The sequence below is a fragment of the Anomalospiza imberbis genome, chromosome 5 (assembly GCF_031753505.1).
Source record: "Anomalospiza imberbis isolate Cuckoo-Finch-1a 21T00152 chromosome 5, ASM3175350v1, whole genome shotgun sequence".
In the NCBI taxonomy this organism is placed as follows: Eukaryota; Metazoa; Chordata; class Aves; order Passeriformes; family Viduidae; genus Anomalospiza; species Anomalospiza imberbis.
This window is the reverse complement of record NC_089685.1, coordinates 68,050,322-68,064,321: the sequence shown is the minus strand read 5'-3', so window position 1 is coordinate 68,064,321 and position 14,000 is coordinate 68,050,322. Positions and strand designations below refer to the sequence as shown.

Sequence of the window (14,000 nt, the reverse complement as noted above, 5' to 3'; positions counted from 1 at the left end):
AGAATTTTGGTTAAAAATAACAACTTTAAGAAAACTAACAGGATGTTGCTTACAGTCACAAAGAGAGAAGAAACCCAGCTGGCAAGCTGAACTGTTCCAGAGCTCTGTACATTTCAAGGAAAAGAGAATGGACTCCTCAGAAAAGAGTTTTTCAAATCATTCAGAGGGGCCCATAATTTGACAATCAGCAAGCCATGAAAAATAACCACTGATTGCAGAACCTGAAATGTCCTCCACTCAGTTGCCCTAATCTTCCTGACACTAAATTGTAGAGTAGTTAAGTAGTGAAAAGACAGAAAGACAAGGCAAATGGGAAGAATAAAATTTCCATTTCGCTGCTCCAAGTTAGTGATTTTTCATTGGGAATAGTAAAGTAAACAAAAAGCCCCAAACAGGTATTACTGCCCAGGAATTTGCTCTTGGTCCACTGTAAGATGAGAAAATGACAGAACACAGAATCTAATTCAGGTTTTTCACAAGATCTTTTACTTATATTTTTGTTACAAATGTCATGGAATCATAATACATTTTCATTTTTTTCTTGGGACATTATAGTCTTCAGCCTCCTGGCTCCAAGAGAAAGATGGAAAATGCTGTAAAGTGCTGAATCAAGTTTTGCTTGGACGAAAGCAAATCTGCTTTTGTGAAGCAAAGGCTTCACTTGGGCCAAAGTTTACCTGTATCCCTACCAGTACCAAGTTATAAGGCCACTTGTCAGAAGAATCTGAGAAAATAGTAACACAAGCTCTGAAAAGGCATTTTCCTTATTTGTTTTTGTGAAAGCCATGCCTGAGGAATTTATAGTATCAAAACAACAAACTGTTTTACAAACACAACAAAATCTCAGCAGCTTTTCCTACCTTCTTCATTCCCTTACAGCTCTAGCTACCCTCCTACCTGTATCAGCCCTGTTTTTGAGTAGCCAGGTAAGAAAAAGCACACAAGAAAAGACACCCTTTTCCTAACAATGTAGCACAATAAAGGAACAAAGACAGAAAAACTCTAAACAGACCTTTCCAAAACAGACACTTTAAGGCCTTTAAGACAAGAAAAATGAGTTATCTCTAACATTACTCAGCTGTTTTGCTCCTCTTCTAACCTTACACCATTCTCACCTTTCCAGTTCTGCTATCTTCTTATCCTTGTCATTCTTCTCATTTTCCATCTCTTTGAGGATCTCCAGAAGCCGATCCACCTCAGCCTGAGCCTTGGCGGACTCCTCCCGATAGCGCGTTACCTCCCTTTCCAGCTGCTGCATGCGGTCACTCAGCTCAGGACTGGCCCTTGCCTCCAGGGTTGCCTCATGAGCCTGTGAGAAAAAGGTTCAAGAAAAACCACTTCATTCACATGTGCCTATTTTACTCTGAAAATTCCAAAATGTTATCTATGTCAATTCCAAAATGCTATCTAGATACCGATTTCAAAATGGCAAGATTAATTATTACACAGGAATATGCAAGGCCTATGCTATTTTTAAGTATGGGGAAATACTCTGCCGGAAAATAAAAACTTAAAACAAATTTGATTTTTTAAATTCAGCCTAAAATATATACATTACTTTAAATCTGAAACAGAAACAAAAAAGAAACAGAAATATGAAAAGAGTGTTAACTTCTTTGAAAGAAAAAAAAAAAAAAAAAGAAAAGCAAGTGTGAGTGCAAAAGTTCCTGAAGTACACTTATAAAACAGTGATAGGAGTATAGATTCAGTTATTTAAGGTATTTCTAACCTATTTATCCTAAAAAAAGAAGTCACAGGTTAATAGCCTTCAATAACTACATCACTATGCAAAGTGTCAGACCTTTGCACAGATGGTGCTGATGTGCTCAAGCCCTTGCCAGTTCTGTGAGCCACACAGACCAGGGTTTATGAGTATGGCTACTGAAATTATCTTTGCTTAGTTATCTAGGAAATACATTTTTCAAAATCAGGCTATTGGGACAAAAAGCACTCCTGAACTGAGGATGACATGATCCCAACGAAGAGATTGTTTGAGGAGCTTTTTTAATGGCTTGGTTTGTTACAAAAATCACTAATTTATTAGTAAACCTAATTCAATAGCTCTCAAGCATGTAAGAGACAGGAAGAATGCAGTGCGTATTCATGCTGGAAGTTAAACCAGCAGACTAAGGACTATCCTTTTTCTCTCATCCTGCTCCTCTGCTCTTGGATCTTGAACTGCAATTTGATATCAATTAAAGCTATTTCAGAATTGCTCAAAATTGCTTCAGTGAATAGCAAGTTTGATGGAGCTGTTCTGCTGATCAGGATTGCATGCAAAAGCCCCGGCCTTGCTCGTCTCAAAACAAACCTACAACAGAAAATAAGACTACAGACTTTTCTCCCCTCTGTATGCAGCTGTGGAAAATTGTTTTACAAGCTGCCAATGTTCTGCTCCAAAGCACACTAAGTCTAGATCTGATAGTATAGGATTCTGTTGCTTTTAAAGGTAATTGGAGAGTACTACAGCAGTAAAAATCTCAGGGCAGAAAGCTGCTGCTTCCAAAGAACCAAATAGCAAAATTACATTTGGCTAAATCTGTTTAGTTATTCAGTAAAACAAGACTGGAGGAAAATATCCCTTCATTGACTCCAACATTTTTGCCTTGAAGTGTCTAGTTTTTAATTAGCTTCTTTAGAGCCAAGGCCACATTCTAGTAGAATCCAGGAGACTCGTGGAGCAGAATATTACAGGACTGTGGAAAGTCTTGATGCCTGTCTTTAATGGGACTGACCTTGGGATGGATCTGGGTTTCCCAAACAAAGGAAAGGTTCATGTTCCAGGGCCTTAGCCCTGCAGCTCTTGAATACTAAGCTGTTGTGGCTTTCTTTTGTTTAAAAACAAGAATTCCAGAAAGCTGATTAAGCTGGACAGTACTTTATCCCAGAACAAAATGCCCGGCACTCCCCAGGTCTCCCAGGCAAGAGTGCCCAATAACTAAAAGTCATGGAAGAGTGGAACTCTTTCCCGAGGTAATGCATTTAGGAACACTTATAAGGCTCCCTGCTTTTGAGTGACTTTCCAGTCAAGCCCTGACACTCCTGTGTCACTGAACTGTAAGACTGAAAACCCTGCATCTGGGCTCCTGGCTGAGACCTAGCCCAAGTGCATCCCTGTGAGTCTGGAGGCTTTGCGAAGCCCTTTGGAGGTAGGGCTGTCACTGCTTCCAGATTCCTTACTGCCCCATAAGCACTTCATATTACACACCCTTGGAAAAGGCTCTCCACAGCAAGTGGAAGTGTAATTAATGCCCTGCCAAGAGGATGCAGACTCCAGGAGGACGTGGCAGCAGTGAGACTGACAAGTGTGTCAGCTCCATGAACAGCTGTGAGCACCAGGGGACATACTTGGCATTGGAGCAAGCACTGGTGGGTGTTTCTGAAATGCTTTTTTGGGATTTCCAGCCTGTGGAAATCTGAAATACTTGATTTCATTTCCTTTTCAACTACACCTTAAATTTCAAAATCCCCCTCCAATCTTTCCTTCCCAAATACAGGGAACTGGGAATACTGTTTTTGGGGAGCACCTCTGCATCGACCGAGGGCATCTGTATTCTCCTAAGAGACACTGAATATAGAGTTAAGTCTGGTTTTCACCAGACAGAGCCCGAGTTCTTCTGTACTGGATTTAGGTATGTTTCCAACATCTCAGTTTTTTTGTTTTAACAAATACTCCTCCAGGCTCTTTAAAGTCATCCAAAATACATGATCAGATAATCAAGAAACTTCTTTTAAAAGAAAACAAAGTTAGGCTGTTAGCCTGGCTTATTAAATTCACTAATTCAAAAGAAGTTATAAGAGCTAATGCAATTTGACTGTCAGAACAGTCCTGATTTATTTTATTCTGCTAATAAAAGCATCTCCACAACAACCCAAGAGACACTACTGAGAAGACAAAATAAATTTTCTTTTCTAGACAATTAGCCAACAAGTCAGTGTGTCTGGTTCTTATAGAACCAAAGGGCTATTTACAGGACATAAATTATTAGTTAAGACATGTAACACATGTTATTTGTATATAATGCACATAAGTATGGATACTTTCACCTAACACAAAGAGAACGTTATGTGATATGCTGTAAACTGGAGACCACTTCCTGCACTGTGAGTTACTGACTGAGTGACTCTGGTCCATTTTGTGGGTTTTGTACGAAATACGTGTTTCATGACCGTATCTAAAATCCTACTGGATTCATTTATTGTGTAAGAGAGAAAACCAACGCATTTAGAGCTTTCCCACAAACTCCCATCAAGATCTGAAACAGATTAAATTGGCTACCTTCCCTGTGCAAAATAATTGATCTTGGTTTTTTCCTTTAACCAAAAAGCTAAACATAAATAATGAATTTCTATATTCACAGTAAAAAAAACCCATATACAACTTGCCCCGCCCATCAAAGGCATACAGAAATTCCAAAATAAATAGTAATTTCATTTCTGAAGCAGAATCAACATCTGAAGTGACAAATGCACCAGTAGTTTCTCCTGTTTTAAGAGACTATAAGAAGTCTATTTCATAACTTTGACTTCCAACTCTGCCTGACACAGGATTTGTAAATCTGCTGTCTTTTAATATAGTTACAAACCAATGTGATAATGTATAAAAGAAGTACGACAGAAATTAAATAAATGTAGAAAGCAGCCTGCTGAGGGTGAAGGGAGCACTGCACTTTCTCATCTCCGCAGGCTGTTAAGTTTACCTGATTAGAGGCTATTTAAACCCTTCAGTTGTTGCTCCTGACCCTGTCATTAGCTCTCTGTGCTCCTGTGTGGTATCAAACAGGTGAGTTAAAGAGAACAGCCAAACCCACACATTTCATTCTGCACTGATGTGCATAAGAAACAGGCACATTTCAGCTGGAAAGCAGCACCCTCTTAAGCTCTGCTTTTATTAGCAACGCTCATCTGATCAGTATTAATCTTTGCCAGTGCGAATTCTGTTTCAAATTCTAAGTGGTTCAGGACTGAGAATAGTTTAAGTTTACTACTCTGGATATGTTCTCCCAGTTCTTAAGAGGGACTATAAACAAAGAGGTGGTTTAACAGCTTTCTGCTTTCCTGCTCTCGTTTCCCATCTGTAAAGTGGTAAGTGATGGGGTGACTGCTTCAGGTACCTACAGAACATAAGAAAGAGTGATTGTTTCTCAACGAAATAAATGTACTCCAACTTCTCTTGCTTCCACAGAAAATCAGCTGACAAAGCCAACTTCTACAGCTAAAACAAAGATGACCAATGTTTCATAGAAATAACCAATATTTACAGATGGAGAGGAGTGGAAGACAAAACACATTAAAAAGAAATTTCTAAGTTGATATTTCTCATGCCAAAAAACTCTTTTTTAAGAGGTAAGATAATCTTACACAGTTTAAAATGTGCCAGAGACAGGGAACATAACAATAGCACAGACCAAATGTAAAGGTTCTAAAATGTAAATAAAAATTCCAAACATTATGACCAAGACTCCAAATCAGTATTCCTAAAATATTAACTAAATCAAACAGCAAATAACTCACAGCAAACACTTTCTACTTTTACCTATGAATTGAGACAGTAAATTCAGTTTAACATTTCACATACAAACGTTGCCAAGAACTTTTGGCCATGAAGTAAAAGTTCCCAAGAACCTGAAATCCCATTTTAATCCACCCTCCTACCTCCAAGGGAGCCTCGTGTCTCCTAAAAATAGTAAATGCACACACAAATACAAAAATATATTATGATTATTTAATGCAAAAGACAAACACTTTACCCATCTTCTGTGCTTTTCCTACCACAAAGGCAGAAATTCAACTGATAAAACATTTGTGCCGTCTTCTATAATGCCTTTATTAGTTTTAACAAAACTGTAAATTTAAAAAACAACCAGGCTTTTTCCTCCTTTGGTTCCAAGGCTCTACACACCCCAAGCTGTAAAAAAGCTTTTTGAAAAGGAAGTAATGGAAGTAAAAGGCTCAGGAAATTCTGTGATATACTACGTGCTGTAAACTTGAGTCTGTCACAGAGAGTTATTTGCTGTCTTTTGACCATCTCTACCTGGTTAGTCTTTGTTAATGGAACTGCAAATTTTTGACACTGAATAAGCAAGTGTTCAGTTGGAATCAATTAATAAACAAATTATTTTCTTTACGAAGAATCATAAAGACAGGAAGATGCCTCAAGAGAGGCAATTTCCATTACTTTAAAACGTGACCTCTTCAGAGAAATACAAGTTCCCAGAGATGTCATTAAACATTAACCATTTGCTCTCTTTGGATTCAGCCCAACACAGAGTGGGCAAAGTCAGGAGGGAAATGCCACCCATCTGCCTCCTCTTACCTGGCCCTTACTCACCTGACCACGTTACCACTGTTTTACAAAATCAGGACACAAGTAAAGAACAGACATTTAATCCCAGTTTTTGGATATTCTATGTATGGCTCTATAAGTTGCTTATTCTTAACTTCAACATGACATCGGAAGAAAAAATTCCCCAATTTTCTTTCATATGACAGCACACAGGTGGTCTGTATGCCTCCTAAGAGGAAGAGGGGTTTGGCTACAGAGAGCCAATCCCTACCATGAATGTGAGCAGGTAGCCATTGGCCAGGTGAGCTGGGTGGTAACCACAACCAAGTTTGGATGTGGAGTCTTTGGAAAAGCCTACATAAAGAGCTGTGGGCAGCAATAAACTCTCTCTGCTACATGAAACCCCGATGTCCTGTCGTGTCTCTGTCTCCCCCAACCACAACGCTTCCCGTCATGCTAATTACAACTAATCATTTCTTAATCATTCCCACCACCAGTGGGAAATGAGGATGCATAAAGCAAAATGGAAATATATCCTGACTTATTCACTCAGTGCTTTCCTACTATTAAAAAAGTATTTTACCATCTTATTTCTCTAGATGATTATAATCTCTCATATATATCTGGCTCACTCTTGAGCATCTGTCATGCAATACTGAAAACAGCAAGACTCTAGCAGACAATAATTTGGTTATGAAATGCTATACAAATTACATCATAAGGAAAAATTAGAAAAACCACACAGTGTGACACTGGCCATTTCCTGAATTTGGAATATTTAGTTTTTCAAAATGAGTGTTATCTTCAAATGTTTTTCTGGGAGGAGTAGAGTAGGTAAGGTTAAATTATTTTAGCTGTAAGAATATCAGGGAGAACACCTCTCCAACTTTCCACTACATGTGATGATGCTGAGATCATCACGCACCATCATCACAATGGAACATTAAAAGTTCCATCAGAAGAATGGAACGTTAAAAGCCACCACAGAATCAAAAGATGGTTTGGGATGGAAGGGTCCTTAAAGATCACCTCCTTCTAACCTCCCTGCTGTGGGCAGGGACACCTTCCACTAGACCGGGTTTGCTCAAAACTCCATCCAACCTGACCTTCACAAAACCTCTTGTGCCTTATCCTGTGTGTTTGCTATATCATACTGGAGAATAAAATACACAGTTTGCTCCAATATCTTCTATGTCCTGACTTCAGAAAAACGAGTCTCAAAAAGTTTGCATGCTATTAAAGATTTTGTAGAGAATATGCTCTCCTGACACAAATTCTTCTGCCTATTTGCACCAAGTACAATCTTTTTGTACTGTATCTCATTTTCTCAACTCCTTATCGACACTAATTAGCCAGGTTTAAAGAATTTCTGATGTGGGATGCCACAAAAACTGAACAATTGCAAGCCCCAGCAATTCTCTGACCCTCAGACAATGATTGTCAGGATAGACAACTCCATTTACCCTGAACATTGCCAAGAGTTATACAGGTATCAGACCCCTTAAAGTTCTGTAACACCATTTTTTATGCACAGAGCCACAAAAGAAATCTCTGATGAAAACCACCTTGGATTACGTAATTTACAGTGTCAAGATATTATTACACAAACACTCCTTGACAGGAGTGCTCTTTGACATCAAACAGGAGGCTGGAAATAGGATCCAAAATTAAACTGACATAGCACCAGCAAGCTGAATGGTTACACAAGGTTTTAAGCAATCTTTCAGTTGCCGCAACTTAGTTGTTATTTCTAATGTGCTGCTGTGCCCAGTGTTACAGAACACATTCATGCAAGAAGCTTGATTTGCATGGAAATTCCACCTTCTTGCTCTGAAAATGCACAGACAATGGAGATGACAGAAAAGCTACAAGACATTACAAGCACCAGCACCAAAGGGAAACAAAACACTGACACAATATTAAGCTGTCCAAACAAAAATGCAGTTAGACCAAGGCAGTCAAACACTGAAAACATCTCAGAAAGCTTTGTGGAACATGACTGGTCAGACACCCCACTGCTTTTTGTTTGTATCCATACTGTCCATACCCACTATGCTAAAGGAATTCACCAATACACGCTGTGTTGGCCCAACTATAAAAGCACAGGTGAATACACATGCAACACAAAAAATTAAATGTGCTGGCAACAGCCTCTCAGATTGCCAGGGAACTTACTAGCTTGGATGGATGACTCAATAAAACTTCAGGGTGCTAAAGGGAGAAAGAAGATAGGAAAAGATGGAGAAAATTTGGGATAGGAACAGTGTGTGAGAGAAAAAGAAAAGATGCAACAAGGAAAGAATTTAAAATAATAACTGCAACATTAATTTACTAAGACAACAGAATCTTAATTAGTGGTTCTAGCATGCATTATAACTAGCTTCCGGAATATGAGAAACATGGAGAGTTACCCACATGCAAGTTCCAAATTTTATCTTGAATTTTTCAGGTCAACAGATTTGTCCAGCCCCCACATATGTAATACAGTTCTTTGTTTGGATTTACAGATGAGTTTCACAGATTGAGAAGGACTTTAATTCCTAGTGCTTCCTTTGTATTCATTTCAAGACAGCTGAATGGTTTGGAAAACCAATTCAGTAACTGCCACTATCTGAATGCCGAACACAATTTTCCTTTTTACTTTTATTGTAACAAGAAATCCTGATTTCCCTGGCAGCCTTTTTCTTTCTATGTTGAATAAATCATTTATTGTCCCTTCTTAAAAAAAAATAAATTATCAGCTGAGAACAAAACCCACCCTCATCTACCAATATTATCAGCAATATTTTCAGCTGCGGGAGAACATCCATGTTCACAAAATAAAAAGCAGCAGAGTCTGTATTAGACTAGCCAGGCTAATTCTTGGGAAAGACAGAATTTGGATCAACACTTCATTAAGTCTTTTTTTTCCCTGCTTTTTTGAAAGATACTATCCTCCTGAATTTGAAGAAAGAACACCACAGCAGGAAAAAAACCTGAAAAACAACCTCTGAGTAAGCCTGTTGAAGGTAGAGGTATTTTCCTGGCAGGGAATCACTGCTAAATTTTTCTGGTGAAAAGTTCCTAGAACTGCAGTAAGGGGAAGTTTATTAACATATGGTTTTGACTCTTTTTCCTCCCTAAAAATAAGGAGTATATCTATAGGGATAAAAACTATGCACTGGAAAAGGACAAAAATCCACTCATCTTTCCTGGAAAAACTTCTAATATTAGATAGTCTCTCCCAGATCAGAAAAACAAAATGAAACCAAGTATACTGGCTGGGAAAGACAAGACAGAAAATGCTGGGAAAAGAGTATCCTGAAGAAAACAACAAAAGGAAAACTTTTTCACTATAAAAATAACACATTAAAATAGTAGTTTGGAGAAAGATTTTCCTAAAGAAAAGAAAAACCAACACAGAGCAGAATAGCACTTCACAGAAAAAAAAGGGAGAGAACCTCCTTTTTGTTATTTGCCTCTAATGATTCCATCTGAGCAAAAATGAAGACAGGACACCAGGCCATGTAAACTCAACAGGGATTCGTGAGCTGCTTTCAGCCTTCAGGATCTCCCACTGCATCTCCTGCTGGCAGCAGGATGACAACTGAGCACAGAAGCAGTGAATATAGAACAATCAGAACATTAAGCACACAGATTTGCATAACCATGGTATTATTATTTGTAAAAACAACTCCAGTATGAAAAACACTGCAGCTTCAGTTGCTAAGTCAAAGATCAATATAAAACACTTATCAGTGGAGAGAGGAATAGCAACAAGAAGTGGATATTTCCAGTGAGACACTGGAGAGTGACATGGAACTAAAACCAGTATCAACAACTTTTCAGCACCCTTGCACTCTGCTTGGTTAATATTTTTGTTTAGTGTAAAGTTAATTCCCTTTTACAGAAGAAAGGGAAGCTTGCATGGTTTATGATTTCTCTGAGGCTCGCTGTTTGCAGGTTAGAAAGAGTTTTTTTGCAAAGACTACCAAAGTCTTTTTTATTTAATGGCTTAACAGTAGTCCACTTCAGTCTCTTCTGCCAGCTTCCTAACTTCTAGGGCTAATAGATTTGACTGGAACTACTCAAAGTGTTCACTGGGTATACGAAGCAAGGGAAGCAAGACTGATGTTAGACACATCTCCATTCAAACTGTGAGGGAAGAACCCAAAAGAAAAAGCTTTTAGCCATTTACTCTTAAGGAGCTACATGAGAGCTGTCTTCCTGCATGGGTCTCATGCAAATCTGCACTAGGATAATGTAATGTACCTCAACAGAATGAATCTCTAATTCAGTTTTAAACTGAATGCTCTTATGTAGCCATTAGTTTTAAGGTTAATTATGACAATTATTTGGAATTGTTAACAATGCAGAGGTGTAAAAACAAGTTTTTAGAAGCTTTAAAATGGAGCTGGATTATCTGTCATAATTATTTCTTATTTCATCTTGAAAATGTCAAACTGCCTAAATAATTATCTGCAATGCATTTAAAAAGTGAAAGCCTTTATAAATATTTTTTTTGTTTCTGTGCAAGCTACAATAAAACCTACTAAAGACTTAAAAACAGCTGGAAAAAAAGGTTATATGTAAACTCACTATAGGTATAAAACATATTCAACTGAATGTTCACTACATTTTCTCAAGTAACTGGAAGTTGCTCCACATAGGTAATGGCAGGCTACCAATTTTTTTTTTTTTGGCTGCAGAACTGAAACCATCCTGACCATGATTTAGGTAGCTTCTTTGGATGAGGAGATGCCCTACCAACCTCTGGCAAATCTTAGCTACAATAGATTTGTCAACTCATTACCAGCAACACAGGGTGAAACTGCAACTCATGGCAGAGAATTCAAGGAAAGGTCCTTTGGGTCTTCTGAAGCACCTACTGAAAACAGCCTGTGAGACCAATTACATGTGTACAGCCGCCTTTTCTTGCTACTGAGCTCTGCTGATGCTGAGCAACAGAACAGTTGATTTTGCGTGACAGAACAGAATGAAACAGGACAAACATGGGTCTAGATATGCATGTACAGAGTTTCGTTGACACTGTTCTCAGGTGCACTAACACCCACCCTGCACCCACGCAACAGGAATTCTAAACAGGTCTGAACTGATGACTCAAAATCACACACTTCACAGGTGGCATCTTCTTTTCATTTGTTTTTTGCTTTCCTCCAGGCAGGGCCTACCCTGTACCTGAATTTATCACATTAACTCCTATAAGCATTGATAATTGGTATGTGAAATGTTTAGCTGTTATTTTTTCAGCTGTTACATCAATTTAATGGCACAACTGCTGCTACAAGCAGACTAAGCCTCAGACTCTTAGTACCTGTAAACAAAAAAGCCAACAGCGCTGTTACTGCACGTAAGTGAAATCAAAGCTTAGCATAAGTTACTTTCTGATAGGCTTAGCTTGCAATATGGTTTGCATGGACACTCCTACACGGTTTTTGCTGAAAAGAAATTCAAAGAATTTGCTCCTAAGACCCCAAGTTTTCTTTGTAGACATGGGCAATGTGTTTAGAACTGTATGCTTACCACACATATATAAACATGCACTAAGATTACCTTCTTCAATTGTGTTTCCATCTTCAAACATTCTTCCTTTTTCTGTTCTAATGCAATTTCCAGTGTCTTGAGTCTTGAATCTTTCTTCAGTCCTGATGAAGCTAATGATGAAGCATGTTCCTTAAGATCCAGTAATGATGTCTAAATTAAAAGATGTGAAATAATTACCACGTAAGTGAAATAGTTAGTTTCTTTTCTGTCTTTATTTTCTTCCTATCCCTTCACACTACGTTCAGGATCTAATTTAAAACATTTTTTTCAGGTTGTTTGTGTCACTGACTTAAGACAGCTTGAATTAATTCATGCTTTCAGGATCAAAATAAAACCTTCTCTAAATTAATTTCGAAATAGTTTTTAAAGATGGACAATTCTGTAAACTGGAACTTGTGCTCCAGTGACAGTTATGTTCAAGAAAAACTGGTTTTCAATTAAACTGTATTTAAAAACACATGTGGTTAGAAGATTTAGCCACTGAGAGAGTTGAAAGCCTTTCTGTATACAGCTTCCATGGGGTGAAATTAATTCATGCCACCTTACTACAAAAGACATCTCAACTTCTTTTGCTCTAAACAATTTTTGTGTTTGCTTTTTGCTTTTTTTTTTTCCCTCTCAAATGCTGATTTCCATATAGACAAAATCTTAGTGCTTTCTGGGTACATATTTTTGTGTTGTTTTACTTTGACTGAGTTTTGAAAGAAAGATTGTAAATACACAAGAGAGGAACAGAGAACATTTATATTTCTCTCATATAATTAAGGTAATTTATCTAGCCAACTGGCTCATTCCCAGCAATCAACCTAATTAATCAAAAAAATACTCGAGAGTCTAAAGAACTGGCTGTGTTGTTTGCATAAAGGAACAAACATTTTCCTCATGCTTTTGGCAGCCACAGCTTTGATCAGCCTCTGATCCTTCCTCCCTCCATTGCGACAGGGACAAGCTTGTTCCCAGCCTTCTGCTGTCTGTCAGCACAGCTCAGTCAATGCCATCACTGGCCAGCAGTCAGTCACTACTAACAAGATTAACTGCTGCAAACAAGGGGATGGCTGCTATCCCTGAAAAGGTGGTTCTGAAACACTGACGCTTTGCAAATTCTCAAATGATGTACTCTACCAGATCAGCTTTGTTGAAAGACAATTACTATAAAGGAACAGTTTTCTTCAACTCAAATGTAACACAAACAGAGACAACAAATAATTCTATCACAATAGATTTGTGTTGCTGGTCAACCTCTTTCTCTGTGAGATCTCCTTGTAAAATGCTGACTCTCTCTTTCAGGTCCTTAATGTCTTTCTTGTAGTTGTCGATCTCTTCCTGTTTTTCTCGTTCATCTCTGTCACGCTGCTCCTTTAAACGCTCAATGGTCTTTTCCTGACAAAAGAAAGAACTCTGTGAAGGAAATTCCTCTTAGTCAATTCAGCTTCTGAGGCTTCCTATCACAACACTTCTGATACACTTGAAAGGAGGAGAAGGAGTGTATTGCCATTTTCTTCTCTTTGCAGTTGTAAAGATCCTCAGGAAAGAGAAAACTGGAGAAATCTATGAACTCACTGCTGTGAAATACCAGCACTGTGAATACAGGATTCAATACTGTGAATCTCTGGATCTCTGAATGTTCATGGTGCTGTTACAATGCAGCCCAATTCATCTGGTTCTGATCATCAAAATTAATCTAAACCAGGATGTATTACATACTGCTTCCTGACTTACTGAAATCTTATTTTTCTAATATGTACCATTAAATCAGCGGCTCTTCAGAGAGGAAGGGGTGTTGTGCCTGTGTGACACTGGGATTTATCTACAGTAAGAAAAGGCAACAAAATAACTTTTCAGTACACCAGATATCAGCGAACCTTTGGACATCTTGGAATATGAAAGGATGCAAGCAAATTCCCCAGCCTCGGGTGAAGTCTAACCATAGTTCACAGAAACTCATAGACTAAAGAAGCTCCTCTGGGAATCATGAAAAAACATACATGGTTCGCCCACGAAGCGGTGTCACCAAAAGAGAACGGGGCGGTCTGTCTCAGAGCCGGTCATCTCCCGACAAAGGAGATTTTGAGAAGTCCGTTTATGTCAGGAAAACCACTGCGGGCCCGTGCTGGCAACGCCGCCTGCCCGCCTCACCGGGGCGTCCTGCGGCACTCCCTAGCGAGCGACG

General features: G+C 38.6%; 1 protein-coding gene across 12 annotated transcripts in view; it reads right to left on the bottom strand.

Annotated features, from left to right (window-relative positions):
- Positions 1-14,000, bottom strand: part of ERC1 (ELKS/RAB6-interacting/CAST family member 1) — a 278,983-nt gene that overhangs the window by 160,969 nt on the left and 104,014 nt on the right. For 6 of the 12 annotated variants that reach the window (XM_068191757.1, XM_068191762.1, XM_068191760.1 and 3 more), the window contains 4 exons: positions 13,070-13,210; positions 11,840-11,980; positions 8,462-8,497; positions 1,116-1,309 (listed from right to left, as the gene is read on the bottom strand). In XM_068191757.1, coding sequence (XP_068047858.1) covers positions 1,116-1,309; positions 8,462-8,497; positions 11,840-11,980; positions 13,070-13,210 — 512 coding nt within the window. The remainder of the gene's footprint in view (positions 1-1,115; positions 1,310-8,461; positions 8,498-11,839; positions 11,981-13,069; positions 13,211-14,000) is intronic. The other 6 variants (XM_068191759.1, XM_068191761.1, XM_068191763.1 and 3 more) reach the window with 1 other exon arrangement.